At 43.0% G+C, this 17,930-nt stretch overlaps 1 protein-coding gene across 7 annotated transcripts in view; it reads right to left on the bottom strand.

Annotated features, from left to right (window-relative positions):
• Nucleotides 1-17,930, bottom strand: part of RUNX2 (RUNX family transcription factor 2) — a 315,354-nt gene that overhangs the window by 110,391 nt on the left and 187,033 nt on the right. For 2 of the 7 annotated variants that reach the window (XM_053913595.2, XM_053913600.1), the window contains one exon: nt 1,253-1,318. The exons of the other annotated variants lie outside the window; for them this stretch is intronic. In XM_053913595.2, the coding sequence (XP_053769570.1) occupies nt 1,253-1,318 (66 nt within the window). The remainder of the gene's footprint in view (nt 1-1,252; nt 1,319-17,930) is intronic. 7 annotated transcript variants of the gene reach the window in all.

The raw sequence follows: 17,930 nt of genomic DNA, 5'->3' as shown, positions 1-17,930 counted from the left end.
ACTGATTGTTTTTTCTCTCTTTTTGATTCTCATTGAACCTCCGATATTTTTGAATGTGACATTTTTACTACGGTGGACTATTTCATTTTCTCAGCCGAATATGAAGAAATTTCAAAATGATCAGTTTTGTTATTGGTGCTCTTGGCAGGCCCCCCCTTAATCAATGAAGGAACATTAAAAAGATACTCCTAGCTTGTTCCAATCACTTCTTTTCAACTCCTGACATAATTTAAAACCCTGTTTTATTCTTCATCTTGGTAACAGATTTCAAATTAAAAAAAAAAATCAAACCAGATTGAAGACAAAGATTACTTATCTGTACTACTTATCTGGGGGCATATCAGGAGAATCATGCCCTTAGAAAACTCTCCTGAGGGTCCTAAATGAAATAGGTAGGCTTTAAAAGCACTGGGTGGGGTGGGGGGCACTTAGTACCTAGAAATCACTGCATTTCAAGCCTGGATAGTAGACATAGGACCTGATTTAGGCCCAGTGCTAACAGTAGCTTTTATGAAAGGCTCTCTGTGTAGTGCAGATATGAGAGGGGCACCTCACCTTCCGTTTACCAGGCCCCTATACCCCATCCTACAGCATTTGCTTCAGGCCAAACAGGTAACATGGAGGCAAAGATGGTTTTCCCCTGAAATGTGAAGTCCTTTAGCTTCTAAAGCCAACAGCATGCTTTCTAGATAGATATTTCTGGTGATAATTCTTAGTTTATGAAACCACAGTTATAAACCACTTCATGTGGAAATTAAGTTTTCAAAGACGGGGTTATGATTTTCTAAAATTAACGAAATTGTGACAAGCCCTTTTGGAATACCAGTGTTCTTCAGATTTTGGCTGCATCTAAAAATCTTCCAGCTCTTTGGATCTTATCACATACTTGCTTTACAGATAGCTATTGTCTATAAGGGGAAGGACTTGGTAATTCTTGAAGACCTTGGGGAGCAGGTGCTCCTCCAGTCCCACTTTTATTTCACACTTGTTCTTGGATTCCACGATGCTTACTGGAGGCATAGCCCTACTGCTCTTCTGTAAAGGTGCTGACTGAGAACTGTTAATTTTTGTTAAAATGCACACCACCTGTAATCTTCATAAAAAGTCAGGGCTAAGTGCCAGGATGCGCATTTGGAATAAAAAGTGACTGTTTAAAAGCAGTGTGTAGTTAACAAAAGTTGTTCCCCCACATCGGACAGTAGCAATCAGACAGCCCCACCCAGCCCGGCCCAGCAATGGTTAAAAGTCTCACCTGCCTGGCTCTTCTTACTGAGAGTGGAAGGCCAGAGGCAGAAGTCAGAGGTGGCAGTGTCATCATCTGTAAAATGAGGGGGATGAGCTCTAAGTTCCCTTCCAGCTCTAAGTTCTATCACCGTGAATTCCAAGGCAGAAGGAGAAGCAACAGCCTTAGGGGAGGGCAAGGCAGAGAAGTTCCCACCCCCTCCTTAGTCCTTTCCCGGAATCCACAGGCCCAGAAACAGAGGGTAAAAAGCTAGCGAGCAGCTTCGACTACCAGAAGCAAACACTTTCAAGATGACAAACCAAAACTAACACAGTCTGGGCAGTTACTCTCTGCTTTTTACAAATTCTTCCATCCTCAACTGGCCTCTATCTAACCCCTCCCAAATACAAAACTGACAAGTTCAAGTTTAAAAATCTAGAGGTAGTGATTATGACAGAATGGCAAATGGGAACAGATGAAATTTAACGTCTCCCCGCCCCGTGCGTGTGAATTGCCTTACGGGTACAGGCACAGTGTGGAGGCCACAGATGTTCCTCGGCCAGACTTTGCACTGCCGCGCATCTAGGTGAACTTGAGTTGGCAGAGCTAATAGTTAGAGGCGGGCCACTTCTGCACACATTAAGTTCAATGCTCAGACCATGTGAAAGAAACCAGAATAATGTGAGCAATTTCAAGCAGAAAGAAGTCACACTTAAAACAGCAATGTGTGCCCCCACAGGAGCCAAGAGCTTACTCAGACCGGCTTGCCAATGCAAAAAATGCTTCTCGTGGGTATTTGTACTTAAAGTATACTGTAGTCATAATTAAAATTCCATGTGGTTTCCCTTATTTTCAGGCAGAAGCCTCATTAAAACCCTTTATGTGGGGCCCTGCCAGTAAACTCCACTATGGTTTTGAACTGATCCCTCCACCTTCTCTGTTTTACCTGATACATTTTGTTAATGTTTTTATTATCCATAACATGCCGGGACCACTGTAGCTTTTTAGTTTATAGATGTCAGCTAATGCAAATTGACATTCATTTTTCAATTAATGAGCTCTGGTTGTGGTTTATAGAAAACAATGCAACCATTCCGTGAGGTTTACAGAATTTTGACCAATCATTTTTGGTCATCTGAGACTGTAACATCTTGAGGAGTAACTCCGTCTGGGCAAAGAGAGCTAGCTAATGCAAACATTAAAGAACTTACACAGTGATTTTTATAACTTACAAAATAGAGAATTTTCTGGAATTTGCTTAGTCATGTTGGGTGAACAGGAAATGTTTCTGAAACATACCGCAATGTGTTCCGAATGAAGAATACTAACAACGTGCTACAGGACCCCACGAGATCCCTTACACCAGCGACTTTCAACAGGTGTGCCATGGCAGGCACTCCGGTGCGCTGCAGGAACTTTGAAAACCGGCAACGCCTGACTATCTAGTTGAGGCACTGACCTCTCTTCCTTTAGATTGTCAAAATAAAAAATTTAAAAAAAAAGGCAACAGCTGTCTGGTGTGCATGAGTCCAAATTATACCTATTTTTTGGTCAGATCGGCAAAAAAATACAACTTTTGGGGGGTGGTGTGCTGCAGAATTTTAGTAATCAGTTTATGCGTGCCATGAGATGAGGAAGGTGAAAAGTCCCTGTTTTACATAACAGTCTCTGAGAGGGAAATGGAAAGAACATAAACCCGTTCCTCAGTTTCAATTTATTTATATTAACTGTTGCAGACACAAATGATATGATTAAATTTTATTGAATAGGGTTGTATCTACTACTTCTAATTTCTGTTTTGCACAACTCAGGTTTTCTTTCAGACTGCCTTCTTGGGTTATTTTGACATTGTATCCTAAGTTATTCTTTCCTGGGTCACTAGTCACATCACAACTACAAATTAAAAAACAGACCTAGATATTGTATCAACTAAAGTACAGAAAATGTAGTATCTACTTATTAAAAGGGTCGAGAGGAAAGCCTGGACGGTTTGAAAAGTACTACTACCCCGATCTAATTTTATAAATGTAAAACCAAAGCTAAGCAACTGCCCCAGTGATGTGCCTTGGAGCCGCCAAGCTCCCCAGAGACCGATTGAAACGCTTGCCTCTAACCCACTGAGGAAACAAACCCAGTGCTGCCGGAAGTTCCTCGAAGCCCATGATAACCACGGTGTATCTTCCCGACGGGCTGGTTTTACTCAACGTGGAGGCGGGGCACACGGTACTACAGACATGGATGTGATATAGAGTAAATTCAACACTTGGGTGAATTTTTAGACAAAGAATGACATTAACAAAATTTTACACTTGGGAAGCTTTGGGCTATGCCTCCAGATCCCCTAAGGCACCCACTTACCTTCCTCTGCTGGTTGGGGTGCTCTGCTGGAAAAATACAAACCCTTCATTTACTGTTTAGATAATCCTAATCTAACCTGTTAATAAATAGGAAAGCTGGGTTCCAGGGAAGCGGTGCCATCTACTCTACAAAATCAGGCAGCTTAAGAGAGGTGGAGCCACAAACTAGACAGGCCTCTTTGACTTCTGACCTTCTGACCTCTTCTCAATCTTAGTTACCTTGAAGGAATTTGGTTGACAATCACAGGTTGTGTGTGTGTATGTGTATGTGTGTCTCCTGCCTTAAAAGTCTATTTGCTGATGTAAATTTGCCTAAAAATATTTCAGTAGGCTCTTCTGGGGCCTACGTGTTGCCCAGTGAGAGTTACTGTCTTTGGGATACTATTAAGAACTCTTTGAGGTCTTGTTGTTGATCTAACCTACTAAATAGGGAGCAGTTAGTTCAGTTATTCGTGACACAATGTAAATGAGACCAAGGTCAAGGGTTTGAGTCCCTTAGGACCTGCTGGTTTCCTACAGATGCACTTCATTCCAGACCTGCTATCTGCACCCCTGGCCATAGTCAGACAGCCTGCAAATGAATATGGCGGTCACAAACGCAGGTGCAAAAACCTTGCTCATTAACACAGCACCAGCCTTTCATAACCTCTCATACATGGGGAAGAATAGATTAACAAAATGCCCGTGAAACACAAATAAAAAGAAAATCAATATTAAAAGAAAAAAAATCTTGTCCCTCCCACCCAGGTCTACGGGGAAGAAGAAAAATAGCCTTTCTTTACACACTCTTGGGTCCTCAGAGCAAGAAAATGTGGTAGAAAGAACTGAAACCAAGATAGTTAAAGTAGAAGAGAACCTCTGACCTTTGATTCTCATGGCCTGCAATCCCCCACTCAGCATCCTGCACACACCGCTTTCTAATGCTAGTGGTCTGGGATCACGCTTAGCTCTGAACTAAAAAGCAAGCGGTGGAGGGCAGAGAGCTGTCTAATCCTTGTTGGTCTCTCCTTCAGCGCTTAATAACAATACTTGATGTTTCCAGACCTTTACCTAGTACTTAAACATACATTTTCTCATTTAGTAGGCCCTCAACAAGTAATGGTTACTTGGAAATGAGCAAGGAGATCTCTAGAATGAAAGGAAATAGTAGTTACTTAAAAATAACAGACCGGGTACTTGCCGTTTCAGCCTGTCGGCTAGAAAACACTGTACCCATGTCTCTTCCTCTGGAAGCAGTGGAATTTACAAACCCCAGCTGAGGAGGAAGGTCGGGCAGAGAAAAGGGAAAGAGGCCTCAATCCAGGTGGGACATACATGGGCATATTCAGAGTCCTCTGTCCTACTATTTTTAATGCCAGGGCATCAGTGTACATCATGAAAAGCCATCATTCTTCTTGGCAATGAGGTGTGAACTTCAAAGCTTCTTTGGGGCCTTTTAAATGGTAGGAGTTATTGCTCCAACAAATCTCCAGTGAAGTCCAAGTGCTTTTTATTAACCCCTTCACGGCATTCTTTCTACTGGAACGTACAATACACAAGATCTCTGCAGAGCCACTCTCCTGTAAGAATCTCCTTCCCCTCCAACAGCACGGGCTGCCCCTCCATGACTGCTCTACCATGTAATTTCCAATCTCTCCTGTCCCAATAACATTGATTTCCCATAGCACTCTTTGGGGCTCTTTGTCAACACTTTACTGAATTATTAGCTGTTTCTTAGCCCATTCTCTCCAATAGTAAGGTAAGCTTCGGACGGTAAAGGTCACGATTTATTTTCCTCTCATATCCCTCAGAGCCGTCTATATCCTAAGAGCTTAAATTTTTTTTTAATATAGGTGAATGGATGGAGGGATAAATGAATGAATAAGGACCACAAATTAAGGATTGGGAATTCTGTATAACTGGTACATTTTGGCACATTAAAAAAATAAGTATAATAAACACTAGGCAATGTGGACCTCAAACCTGAAACGTAATTCAAATACCATTCCAGACCTACAAAATTCCGTAAACTTCTCTTCACAGAGTGTTCACAATTCTTCCCAAGGATCGTTACATCACTTGACCTCATGTTCCCCACAGGGGCCCGCAAATGGCCAGGGACACTAGTGAGCAGACAGGCACCACTGTTTTACCGCTTAGAGCCAGTGTGTGTGTGTAAGTCTACACAGGGAAGCCATGGGAGAAGAAAAGAAGGGAAAGGCGGCCGGGCCAGAAATGCATGGCCTACAGGCAGGTTAGTTAGCACGCTTGTCCTCAGGCTCCCAGGGTAACTGCTGCCATTAAGGTCCTGTTATTTAACCTCTGGAGCAGGCAGTAAAGATAACGGATAGTAAAGCTCACACGCTGTCTGAATTTCTAGACTAGAGTATAGAGCCAGCATGTCAGTCATCAAGAACCACAGATGACCTTTGTCCATGAAGAAATGGAGGCCTGGAGACACAGTAGATCTGAGTGACATTACAAGATTAAAACGTGGTTCTACCCCAAGTCCAAGTGTTCTTTCTACTCTACTTCTGCTGCTCTGACCGAGTGTGGCGGTGGGAAAAGGTGGGGCATGTGCCTTGAGTTTCCTTAGATGTGCATTCTGTGAAAACACACCTGGAAGAGGAAAATCTTCTTACATACTACCTTTGCAGGCCACACAGGAGGCAGAGCCCTAAAACTGGAGGGTGTCATCTCCGACCGGCACAGGCCAGCCACCTTTCATAAGGCATGCCTGAGCAGCTCTGCAGTACGGTGGCAACAAATTAGGAGGAAGCTATTGGCATATTCAAGTCCTCTGTTCTACTTTACCAAGATCGTGTCCCACAACTCCTTGGTGTGAACCCCCCTCTTCATGGCAGGACATATGCTCAGCACCACCCCACGGCTTTGTTCATGATCTCCCCAGACTCACGGCCCCCTCTCTTCCCAGACCAAGGTGAGCGAGCACTGTAGGAGGAGCTCAACACGCACAAGGACTCCTCAGGCACTCAAGTTCTTAGCATCTTTTCTTTACTATATACGCCTTGAATATTTATGATGTGCATCTTACCTCTCAGTGCATTTTAAGAACTTGTCATTGGCTTTAGATAAGTGTTTTCATTTTCTAGCTAAAGGGAAAGCAAATTAATAATAAAAGCCTTGGGTCTGTCCCTTTTGATCCTTCCTAGTACCTAGCATGGTGCTGAGAAAAGACAGGTGCTTCCAAAAACTGTGCCAAGTGAATAAATCACTAGCACAGTCTCAACGCGGGCAACAGGCAGAAGCAGAAATGCTATGTAAACATTACCCCAAATCAATCTTAGATTATATGCAGACCATTAGTTGGCATTTTCTACATTGCGGTTTTAAGGGATTTTACATTAATTTTCTTCATATCCCTGAATTTGTCTCCTCACACTAAAATGGTCAGGTACCTATCACTAAATTGGTTTTACTTTTAATGTCATTAGATAATAACTGGAAAAATAGAGCTATATAAGAGAAATGTAATGGGGTCATGGTCATGGAGAAGAAACCAACAAAATGAGAATCCGAAATTAATTTTTTAAGATAATGAAAGGTCAGACTAACAAACTCCGTAGTTTTGCAAAAGAGAGGAAAAGTGCCTCAACTATCCAGTATAAATATTTATTTTCCGTGTTGTAATGAATTGTACTTTTCCACTGCATGCTCACAAATTCTGGAAGACCAGCTGATCCTACGGCTAAGGAAGTATGCTACGCTGAAGGAAAGAGAGAGGGAAAAAAACCCAACAACCTGGCAATTTTCAGAAACTTCAACCATTCCTTAAACTCACCCAAATTTTGAGGATATTGTTGGAATGATATATTTCCTCCTTGTGAAGGGCAAGGAGGCAGGCGGTACAAGTGGTGTGAGTGTATCTGTGTACGGCATGCAGGGAAGGAGAGTGAGAGAGACGGCAGGAACCGAGCACGGGGTTGGGGGTGGGGGGAGAAACGGAGAAAAATGAGAGAGATCTTGCTAGGCCTTGATTAAGAACTTTTTAAAGGCTAGGAAGGGTGGATAGTCTTTGAAACCAGATCCGCTGCAGGAAGGAGGCCAGCACCCAGGACACCGTGTCTTTCAGAAGAGGCCACCCACAGTGCCGTGGCGGTCATATGACCACACTGTCACATCCTGAAGCCATTTCCAGCCATGCACACGTCTGTGCTCCCATTTAGAGAGGATGGGATATATTGGGAACACACATATGGAAACACTTTCAGAGAATCAGTTTCCATGAAATTCATAATGAGCCAAGTGGCTTCAGATGTGGTTGCGTTCCTCCGATTAGCCAGGGGAAAAAAAAAAAGGAAAAAAGGAGGAAAAAAGGGACAAATCCACCCTTTCAGACCTTATTTCAGTTTCAGAGAAATTAAAAACCACTAATGACTTATGGCTACCAAAACATGGAGCCACGATTGAGAGAGGAGGAACTAGGGAAAAGAGGGAAAGAGGTTTAAAAGCAATAGTGTATCTCTCCTAAAAACAGCAGACTTAATAGCAGTAATCTTATCTTCAATCAGGAGGAGGCTATCCTGTGATGGTATCTGCCTCCAGTGGATGAATTTTCTGCGCATGCGCCCATTGTGGGGGTGGCGCTATGCGGAGGGAGGCGGAGGCTAGCTCTTATTTGATAACATATGTGGCCAATTAAGATTATTTTAAAAATTGCAACTAAATGATAAATTGTTCTTAAGTAAATCTTTCAAAAAAGCTCGAATGCAGAGGAGACAGCCTGGTATTTTCCTGTGGCCTGTTCTAGTGGTAACTCAGATTATATTAAAAGCAGAAGTTTATGAACTGGTTGAGATGTCATATACATTAATATTAGCGAAACCTAGGTGATGGGAGGGCATGAAATACAGAAAGGGGGTAAATGGGGAAGGGTTTTAAACAGGGACGTTTAAATGGTATTACTAAGTTAAAACATTGTTTTTATATTAAAAACAAAAAACTGGCATATAATGGGGTAAAATTCACATGAATTTTAAGATAAAACTTAACACTTGAAAATGCTCACCTTGCAGGAGCTGGGGTTCTTTGGGGTTATGTCAACAGACTGGGAGAGAGGGAGCAGCGATGGGGCTGTGGAGTTTCCTCTGCCCTTTGGGGTTCTTCAGTGGAAAAATCTGAGCAGTGTTTCTTTCAAGCTTGGGAGCAAGCCTAAACCCATTGTTTAGGAATGCTCTGACTTGAGGCTGCTTGATGATGGGCTGGGAACCAGCGCTGGCTAGTGCCTAGCAGCCCAGCCTCTCTGCTCCAACCACAGGACTCCTGAAAGTGCGTTAGCACCCACAGTATCCCGCCCGCCCGTGTGGCAGGTTTCACTAAGGGGCAAGTGGCTGACCAAACGACTGAGATGCGATGGCTTCGGTCTGCAGTGGGCCATTGAAACGCTTACGCATGATGGCATTAAATCCTCACCACAGGCTTGTGAGGTAGACAATGTCACTGACCCAGCATTATAGGTGACAGACTCAAAGAAGTGCAGTGATTTCCTCAAGGTTGCAGACAAGTAAATGGTGGCCCTGGATGGGCCCCAGACCTAGAGGGCTCAACTGCCAGTTTCCTCCAGGATGTCAGATTCAGTGGCATTTTCCTGCAAATTCCAATAGACTGGCCATGGCTACCTGGAGGGCAATGATGGAAGGGCTCTGATCAATTTTCAAGGACAGCCCTAGGGATGGAGATGGGGATGGGATGGGGAATAGGGAGGCTGACAGGTGCCCCTTCTCTGCACGCCTGACTCAGCCCTGGAATTCTCATACCGTCCATCTACCACTGATGTGCTGAGTGATCTCAAGCAAATGTTGAAAGTGACCTGGCAAAAGTGCATCCCCATTTTGAAAGGGCATTCCTTGTTACTACTGTTACTACTTGAACTAGTAGAGCCAGAGAAGAAGGAAACTGAAAAGATCGGGTCCAAGCTAGAAATGACAGGAGAATCAGAATCCTGAAATTCCTGATTAATTCCACACATCCAGCTCCAGGCCCCATCAAACTCTTCTATAAAATATGCCTGTTGCAGTGGGAAAAGAAGGAAATAATCATCACAGACAAGACCACATTCCGCCAGCCTCTGAATGCCCACACTGGTGTTTTCAGATGGAAGCTTCAATCCGCCACTCCTTAAAGCAGGAACAGGTCTGCTCCTTCAAACCCAGCACCAGTCCAGCCTCACACTATCACCCCTGTAACTGCATCGAGCATGGGTCCTGAGAGGCCCAGGAACAGGAAGCGTTGGCTCCAGGCAGCAGCTGCCTCCTCTATCACTCAAAGCCTGACAAGCTCTGGGGACAGGTTTTCAAATATACTGGGTTGGCCAAAAGTCCACTATTTTTTTTCTGTAAAATAAAAGACACATTTTTCATTTTCACCAATGACTTTATTGGTTTGGATAGTTTGAGTATGTCAGCTTTCTCCCGCTATTGGCTTCTAGTGGGTAGAGGCCAGGGGTGCTGCTAAACATCTTCCAGTGAGTAAGACAGCAAAGAATTATTTGGCCAAAATGTCAATAGTACGAAGAAACTTTGCAAACCATTTTTGACATGTTCAATCAGTCACAGCACCTTCTCCATACACTGCACAAATCTTTTTTTGCATTTCAGTAGCATTGTTCCCTTTCTGGAAATAATAAAGCATAATATGCCAAAAATGTTGTATATCTTCCATCTCCAATATTAAAGTGACTGCACAAAAATTCACCAATTTTGATGTTTTTTTATAAATGTACACTGATATGACAGCTGTCACAATACAATCTAACAAAACTGTTTCGAATAAAGTTAAAGACAACTAAGCATACTAAAGCCTTCATATGGAAAAAATGTAATGGACTTTTTGGCCAACCCAAGAATTCCCCCTCAAAGGTTTTCATTCCCTGGTGTGGTCCAACAGCCCTGAGGCCATCCTGGACCTTACAGCACGTGACTCAAACAACCCAAGACCCAGAACTTGAACCATATCACCAAAATGCTGCTGTCTCTCCGAGTCAGCTCAGAGAGGTATGGCTATCACAGTCCTAACACAATGCACATTAATCTAGGATCAAAGCCACAGGCTTCAGCTTCCTTCTGTACCCTGCCAGCACCTATCCTTGTCTTTGCCCCCTCTCCCTCTACAGTCAGATGCACCCACTTACCTGCTCCCCAGTGCAGGCCTGGGCTCATCATGCCCAGGAGTGGTTTCTGTCCCAAGAGGAAAATACAAGAGGCTTCTTGATTTTGACAGAAGGCTGCCGTAGAATCACGGTCCGCTTTTGTCTGTGAAGCATCTTCTGCCCAGATGGCTCATCAGGGTTCCTGAACCCTTCTCCTGTCCCACTTTCTGGTTCCCCAGAATTTCCTTGTTCATGGCTGCCTACCTGTTCTATGACTTCATATCCCATCTTTTCCAGGTATGTGCCCATTTCTAGATCTCTTATCGGGCACTCAACACATGTGTGCTGGAGTAACAATCCTGTCCCAACTTATCTTTCCAGTCTTGTCTCTCACTCTATCCATTCTTGAACTCTACAGTCCAGTCAAACGGTACGCTTTTCCGTTTTCTATGCTCCCCTCCACTTCCCACCTTCATGCCTTGGTGGTTTGTATGCTCGCAGCTCTTGGCACTCCCACCCCACCTTTTCTCACTCCCTTGAAATTCTAAGCAGCCTTTAAAAATCTACCTCACTCTGCTGTAGAGAGTCTTCTCATGTTCTTGCTTTAGTCCATAGTAACCTCTCCTTCTCTGCACTTAATTCTTCATCTGTATCTCTCATAGACACGCACACGCAGAGGAGCGACAATCACCTTACCACTTCTACTAACCTATAAATTCCTTGAGAACAGGAACTCCGTCCTACTTCCCTTTGAGTGCTTTGTAGCCTCTCTCGGACTGACATACAGGAAGTACTTCAGTGATTGTGTGAGGAAAAAGGGATGGTATACCAGGTTTGACCGAACTCTGGTCTCTGATTTCTTCCTGTCCATCTTTCTTTAGCTAACTGCTTTTCCCGACCTACCACACCTGTGTTTACCTTGACCTACAGAGCTTAAGTTAGTTCCAGATCCACAGCTCTGCTCTGAACACCAGTTTTGGGGAACATCTCTTATTCTAACCTCTTCTTTGGTTTATTCCATAATGATAAGAATGAAACTTTTTTCTAGCTTTTTCAAGACCGAGCAAACCATTCTGTGCCAACACTGACAGTGGCTCTGAAAAATAGTAACTGAATTTTAAAAGTCTCATATTTATATATTGTTTCTTAAGCTGCCGCTGTTTTTGCATACATCTGGTTTTGCCTTCACAAAAAGCCTGTGAGGTAGGCATGACAGCCACCAGGCCACGATGAAGCCAGGCAAAGAAAGAATGACTGTCTCAAGTACACGGCCGATTAGCGGCAAAGCTGAAAGTCAACTGTTGGTTTTCCTGATTTGTGTCACTTTTCCCCTCTACACTTGCCTCCTTAACATCTGCTTTTCACCCTTAGAGAAATTCAGACAGGGGAAACGATGTTACTTCTTTAACAACGGGGGACATTTCCATCGAATTTTTAAGACAGTGATGACGGGCATGCCTTCTCACATCAGAGGTTTAGATCCAATAACATCAGAAACCAATCTACTTACTACCTTTCACTGAACTGAAAAAATGACTCACTTTGAAAATAATTTCTTTTTCTGTCTTGCTAGAATTTAGCCTAAAACCATGCACAAGAGTCTTCGTACTATCCTGTGACAATTCTGCTTATGTAACTTCCGGATCCAAACGTAGTGTCATAGCGACTCGTTCCTCTGACAGTCTCAGAGTTTTTCCACTCAAGCCTTGCATCCAGAATTAACTCAAAACTTCTGCAAGAAAAATGTCCCTTTTTGAGTTTGATTTGGCATCAGTTTCAAAGAACTGTTTGTATATTTTAGAATATGTAGAATTTTCCTTTGATTGAAACCTCTCTTAACAATGGACAAGAGATGATTTCTTTTCTGAGTAATTTAAACAAAAACAAACACATCTTAGTTACATAGAGCCTTGTTCTCAAAGTGATTTTTTTGAGAGAAATCAAACCCTACAGATTGTTAAGCATTTGGCAAAAGCCTTCAAACAGCCAAAGCCAAATAGTGAGATTTTCCTTGTTGAGGGAGATAAACAAATACTAGAGCAAATGAAAAAAAAAAAGGACCTTCTTTCACTTTCTAGTCTGCTCAGTACCATTCCCCTCTCAATACATACACCCACCCCTTTAGAGGGGTTGTATCCTCAATGTTTATTCCTGGTGCTATAGTAATAAACTTGCCGCAAATAGACATTTTCAACATCTGTTTGTGGCTGCTCCCAGACTCCTTGTATGTCTTTGGGACACGAAGCCCTCTGTCTCCCAAGTGTAAACAGACAAACCTAATTGTGTATTAAGGTGTCTGAGAAGAGCTACTTGTTATGATGACAAAAAAAAAAAAAGAAGAAGAAAGAAAAGACTGTGGGATACATACCCAGTAGTGCAAGTTCTCTGTCTGCCACAGACAAAACCCAAGCGCCATTTTTCCTAGCCTGAGAATGCTGTCCCCTGCGTCCACTCTAGATGTGGACCCAAACTGCTGATGACTGGTCAAGAGAGATGGTGCAGTCACAGATCCAGGGCAAAATCTGTTCAGTTTCCTCATAATGATTTGATTTTAGGGTAAAAAGAGGAAAAGAATGAAGGAGATCATTTGGGGGTAGCTTTTCCTTCTTCAGGTTACAATGGCATGTTTAGTAATAACCAAAAAAAAAAGGAAAGAAAGAAAAAGAGAGAAGAAAACAAAAAGAAAAAGGCCAGCAGCCTATTAGAACTATACAAGAGGAAATGATTCTAGAGCATTGGACTAGCAGTCTGGGCTGTGGGTTCTGGTCACACTGCTGCCCCCATTAAGCAGGGTGATCTTGCTGGGATCCCTTCCACTCTCTGACCCACACACTGCTCATCAGTAAAATGATGGAATTTGACTAAATCATCTCTGTGGGTTTCCATATCTAAAATTCTGATACATACATACTACCTTGAGAATTCCAAAAATACATTAAAAAATTCTACTGGAAATACTGTTTCTCTTAAGGAAGGTGCCCATTCATTAAAATACAGAATTATAATTTTTGAAAATGAGGTATATCCACTTTGCAAAATACACCCAGATTTTCTCTCTAAAGACAAAATGCCAATTAAACAATTTAGATAATCTTTTCCACAGAATTAGAAAAAAAATAAATTGTTAACAACAGTTTTAACAGAGGCCAAAAGAAAATGGGAATACTATTAGCTTTTTAAGAAGTTTTTCTTGCCCAGGCCAGTGTGGATCAGTTAGTTGGGCACCATCCTGCAAATGGAAAGGTCACAGGTTTGATTCCCAGTCAGGGCACATGCCTAGGCTGCAGATTCAGTCCCCGGTTGATGCATGTAGGAAAGGCAACCAATCGATGTGTCTCTCTACAAAAGGCAACGAATCAATGTCTCTCTCTCAAGTCTATACTTCTCTCTTTCTCTCCTTCCCTTCCTCCCTCCCTTCCCCTCTCTCTAAAATCACTAAACATGTCCTTGGGAGAGGATTAAAAAGAAGAAAAGAGAAAGTTTTTCATCACTAAATTTAGCAGTAAAGGGGGATAAACTAGCTTGAGCCTCACATTCAATGAGAGACATGATGTGATCTATTTGTTGCAGATTCTTTAAACCAAATTGTTCTGACTTGAACTACCCTATGTTAAGTTAAAATTAATAATATTTTATATCATCCTGTCCAACTCTTGCAGTCTAGGCTATATTGTTATGCATAACTTAAGTAGCTTAAGTTTCCATGCCCCATATATAAAAACATACAATCTGAGGTTTTAAGATTTCATTAATATGTGTACTTTTACCCTCTAGAATAAAATTTAGATTTACAAAGTTGGGAGGTGGATTATTGCTACTGTTATTTCCGGTAGTTGGCTACTTAGTAAGGATGATTGGTGTTATGTCCCCTGAGTGTGGCCCGAAAAGATCAGTGTGATAAAGTCCCTCTGAGGATGACACCCACAGACTTTTGTGGGAAAGCCTGGTTCTGACACAGAGACTTCTATGACAAATCATGGTGGGAGCTGAAAGACTGGGGTTGAGTCTTTACTCCCCACTCTTCCACTATGTGATCTAGAACAAGTCTCTGAATGTGCTGAGCCCTAATTTCCTACCGATAAAATAGGGACCGTCATAATATCTACACTCCAGTGAGCTGTTGTAATGATAAAATGAGATGTTTGTGAAAGTATCTTCAGTTATATTTAAAACACTAAATATAGTTAAATAATAATTATATAATTAAATATAATATATAATTACTAATACCAAGTTTTGCTATGCTTATTTTTACTAGTTTCTTTGGACTTAGTTGCTATAATTCTTCCCATTTTCCTCAGCGCCTAATTTGTCTTAAGTTCTAACGAGGTGTTCTTTATCTGGAAGCTTTAAGTGATTAAGGCCACTACTACAGATGAGTATCCTGGGTCTTTCCAATTTCCTCGCTCTCTGAACTACAGCAGTAGAAGAGTGGAAGGTGCTTCTGCGCGCCCCACCCCTCCTCCTCCTTAGTGGTGTCTTCAGGTTTCTTCCTATGTTCTCTTGCACCTGCCAGTCTCCACGTCTCTCGGCCAACCCAGCCTACAGGGCAGCGTCCTCCGAGACAGAAGTCTGACCCGCCGCAGGCCTCCGCCAGCCCCCGCTGCCCTGGGCCAGGCACCTCCTCCCACCACGTGCGAGGCTGTGGGGAGCCCCGCCGCGTCCTCACTCAGACTGTAGCTGTGCGCATCTCTTTACTCCTCCTCTTTGCCCTCCACGCTAGCCTGTTTGTTATACTTGTTCGAGCTTAGTTCCTTGCACCTATTTTCCTTAACTGAGGCGTTTTACCTCAATGTGAATGCCCCCAATTTGCTGTCTCCCTAACATAAAAGTGGTACTGGCTTACTTGATTTTTGTAAAGTTCTAGAAGTTCTGTAGTTTGCAGTTTGAAATTTTACCTTTTTATTGAAATGTTGGCAGGGTGGGGTTCACTTTGGTGAAACGGTGTTTCTCTTCCAGTCACCAGGAAACACGGCAAAGAAGAGCAGAGCCATGTGGCTCAGCCACTGCGGGGACCCCTGGCGTGAAGCTGCTCTACACGCCCAGAGCCAACCTCTCAAACACGAGTTTGGAAAGTCTGCGAACGGGCTGAAACAGAGCCACCTCTCCAGTTTTCTGGTCCTAAGGTTCTTAAATATAGGCCTAGCCATCTATTTCCTCACTCGCTCCAGTGGTGATTTCCAGCATCGGGCTGCAGCGTTGTGAAAAAGAACAGTGACAAAGCCTAATAAGACTGGAGGCGACCATGAAGATTCAGGTCACCCCTTCATCCAAAGGGGACGAAAATGAATTGCACACATCTGTACCCTCAGGGGTCGGACCTCTTGGCTCCTGGGGAGAAAATACCCCCTTTTCTAGCAGAGCACACTATCTTTAAATTTTATTTCTTTCAAAAGTGAGTTTTTTGGGGGGGTTTGGGGGGGGTTGCAGTGGATTGTCATCTGCTGTTTCTCCCTCCTGTTTTCGGCCTCCTTGCACTGAAGCCTGTAACTTCCGTTCTCCTTCACTGTTCTATTCTACGTGACAAAGCCGGAGAGAAAGGTTAAAACCAGGTGTGACAACCAAAGAAACAAGCAGCCCATTATCCAGAGCTCCAGTCCACCAAGTTGTCAAAGCCCTTGGAATTATTCTAGATTTTCCATCCTATGAGATGCTGATACCTTTGAATGGCATCTTATTGTGAGTCCTTTGGAATTCCGAACTCAGAATAAATCTGTCAAACAAAGTAAGGAGATGATCACTGAAATGTGCTTCCCAGACCCAGATTTAAAACAAACGTTTGTAACTGTTTTCTGTACATAGACCTCTGCACCTTGGGATCCCAGAAAAAAGGAGCAGCTTGTGTCCATGGAGAACAAGACTTTAGTTAACTTTTCAAACAGGAAATACAAGAATTGCTCATAGTTTCTAGAGCCACGAATTGAAGGTGTGGGGGAGGGGGAAAGAATATCTTTTGAAGGTGCAGCCAAAGGATCTAAGAAAGGAATGACAGCTGACTACAACAGTTACACTAATAGTTTCAGCTATTTAAAGTTTTCTCCTTTAACCTCAGTTTGTATTTATGAGATTCTGTTTAGAACATGTTCCTCATCCCTTATCAAGTTCCTTCTAATTTAAGACATGCCCCAGTTTCTCAGTCCTCTGGGAAGAAGCTGTCCTGGGTGTTGTCTCCATTCAGGGAGAGTAAGTGCTGGTATCTCGCCTGGCTTTGCTCTTCTTAAATGCAGGACGTTAGTTTGCAGGACTGTTGTAACTAACCACTAGCCCCTGGCCCGGGAGTCTGCTCACTTCAAGGTTATTGCCACATACTTCCCGGAGTGACCATCTAACGAGTGCCTGTAGAGCCAGCTCGGTCACACCAAGCTAGTGATTTTCATTTCTTTCCATCCTAAAAGCAGGAAAATGAATTGGTGTGTATGAAGGCTATCAATGATATAAAAACAAACTACCTACATTTTAGGAGGATGACAGAAACATATAATGCTGGTTAACCACCCAAAATAATCTCATCATTGCACCTCACTGCACTGGAGTGTGGGTTTGCACAATGTCAAGGAAGGGGAGCTACTGGAAATAATCAGATTAATGTGTCAATGAAAAAAACAACCAACCCAAACAGTTAAGCTCTCAAAATGGATTTCTGGCCTGAATTTTCCAGACTGGTGGTTCTGTATTCACTTAATAAATCAAGCAATTCCTGAATTACCACTTCATTATGGGGTATATGAACAATGTCTAAACATTAACTAAAAATTTATACGGTGCAACATTATTCCTTTTAAAGTAAACTAACAATTGAGAGAAAGCATTACTAAAACATTGGGATGATACAGACCAAATACCCTCTCCAATAGTCTCCAGCCCCACCACCTGCAGGCAGGCACAAGGCGCCACTGTCTCACCCAGGTGCCTGCCACAGCTGCCTGGTCACACTCCTGCCGCCTCCCTCATCCTCTTGCACAATTCTCTCTCGAATAGCCAGAGTGATCTTTTGAAAATAGAAATCCATTTATATCATGGCCCAGCCTAAAATCTGCCAGTGGTTTCACTGCATATGCCAGCAAATCCAAACATCTAATCCTGACCAGCAGAGGCCCTGTGTGACCTGGAGCAGGCTATCTCTCTGCTTCAACCCAGCTACCCAGCACTGTTCTCCCCACCGCAGGGCCCTTGCACTGGCCTTCCCCACTGCCTAGAATGATCTTCATAGGACTACCTCCTTCTTGCTACTTAGTCCTCAGCTTAAATGTTTCTTTCTCATCAC

The sequence above is a fragment of the Desmodus rotundus genome, chromosome 11, assembly GCF_022682495.2.
Source record: "Desmodus rotundus isolate HL8 chromosome 11, HLdesRot8A.1, whole genome shotgun sequence".
Classification (NCBI taxonomy): domain Eukaryota; kingdom Metazoa; phylum Chordata; class Mammalia; order Chiroptera; family Phyllostomidae; genus Desmodus; species Desmodus rotundus.
This window is presented reverse-complemented; position numbering and strand designations above follow the sequence as displayed.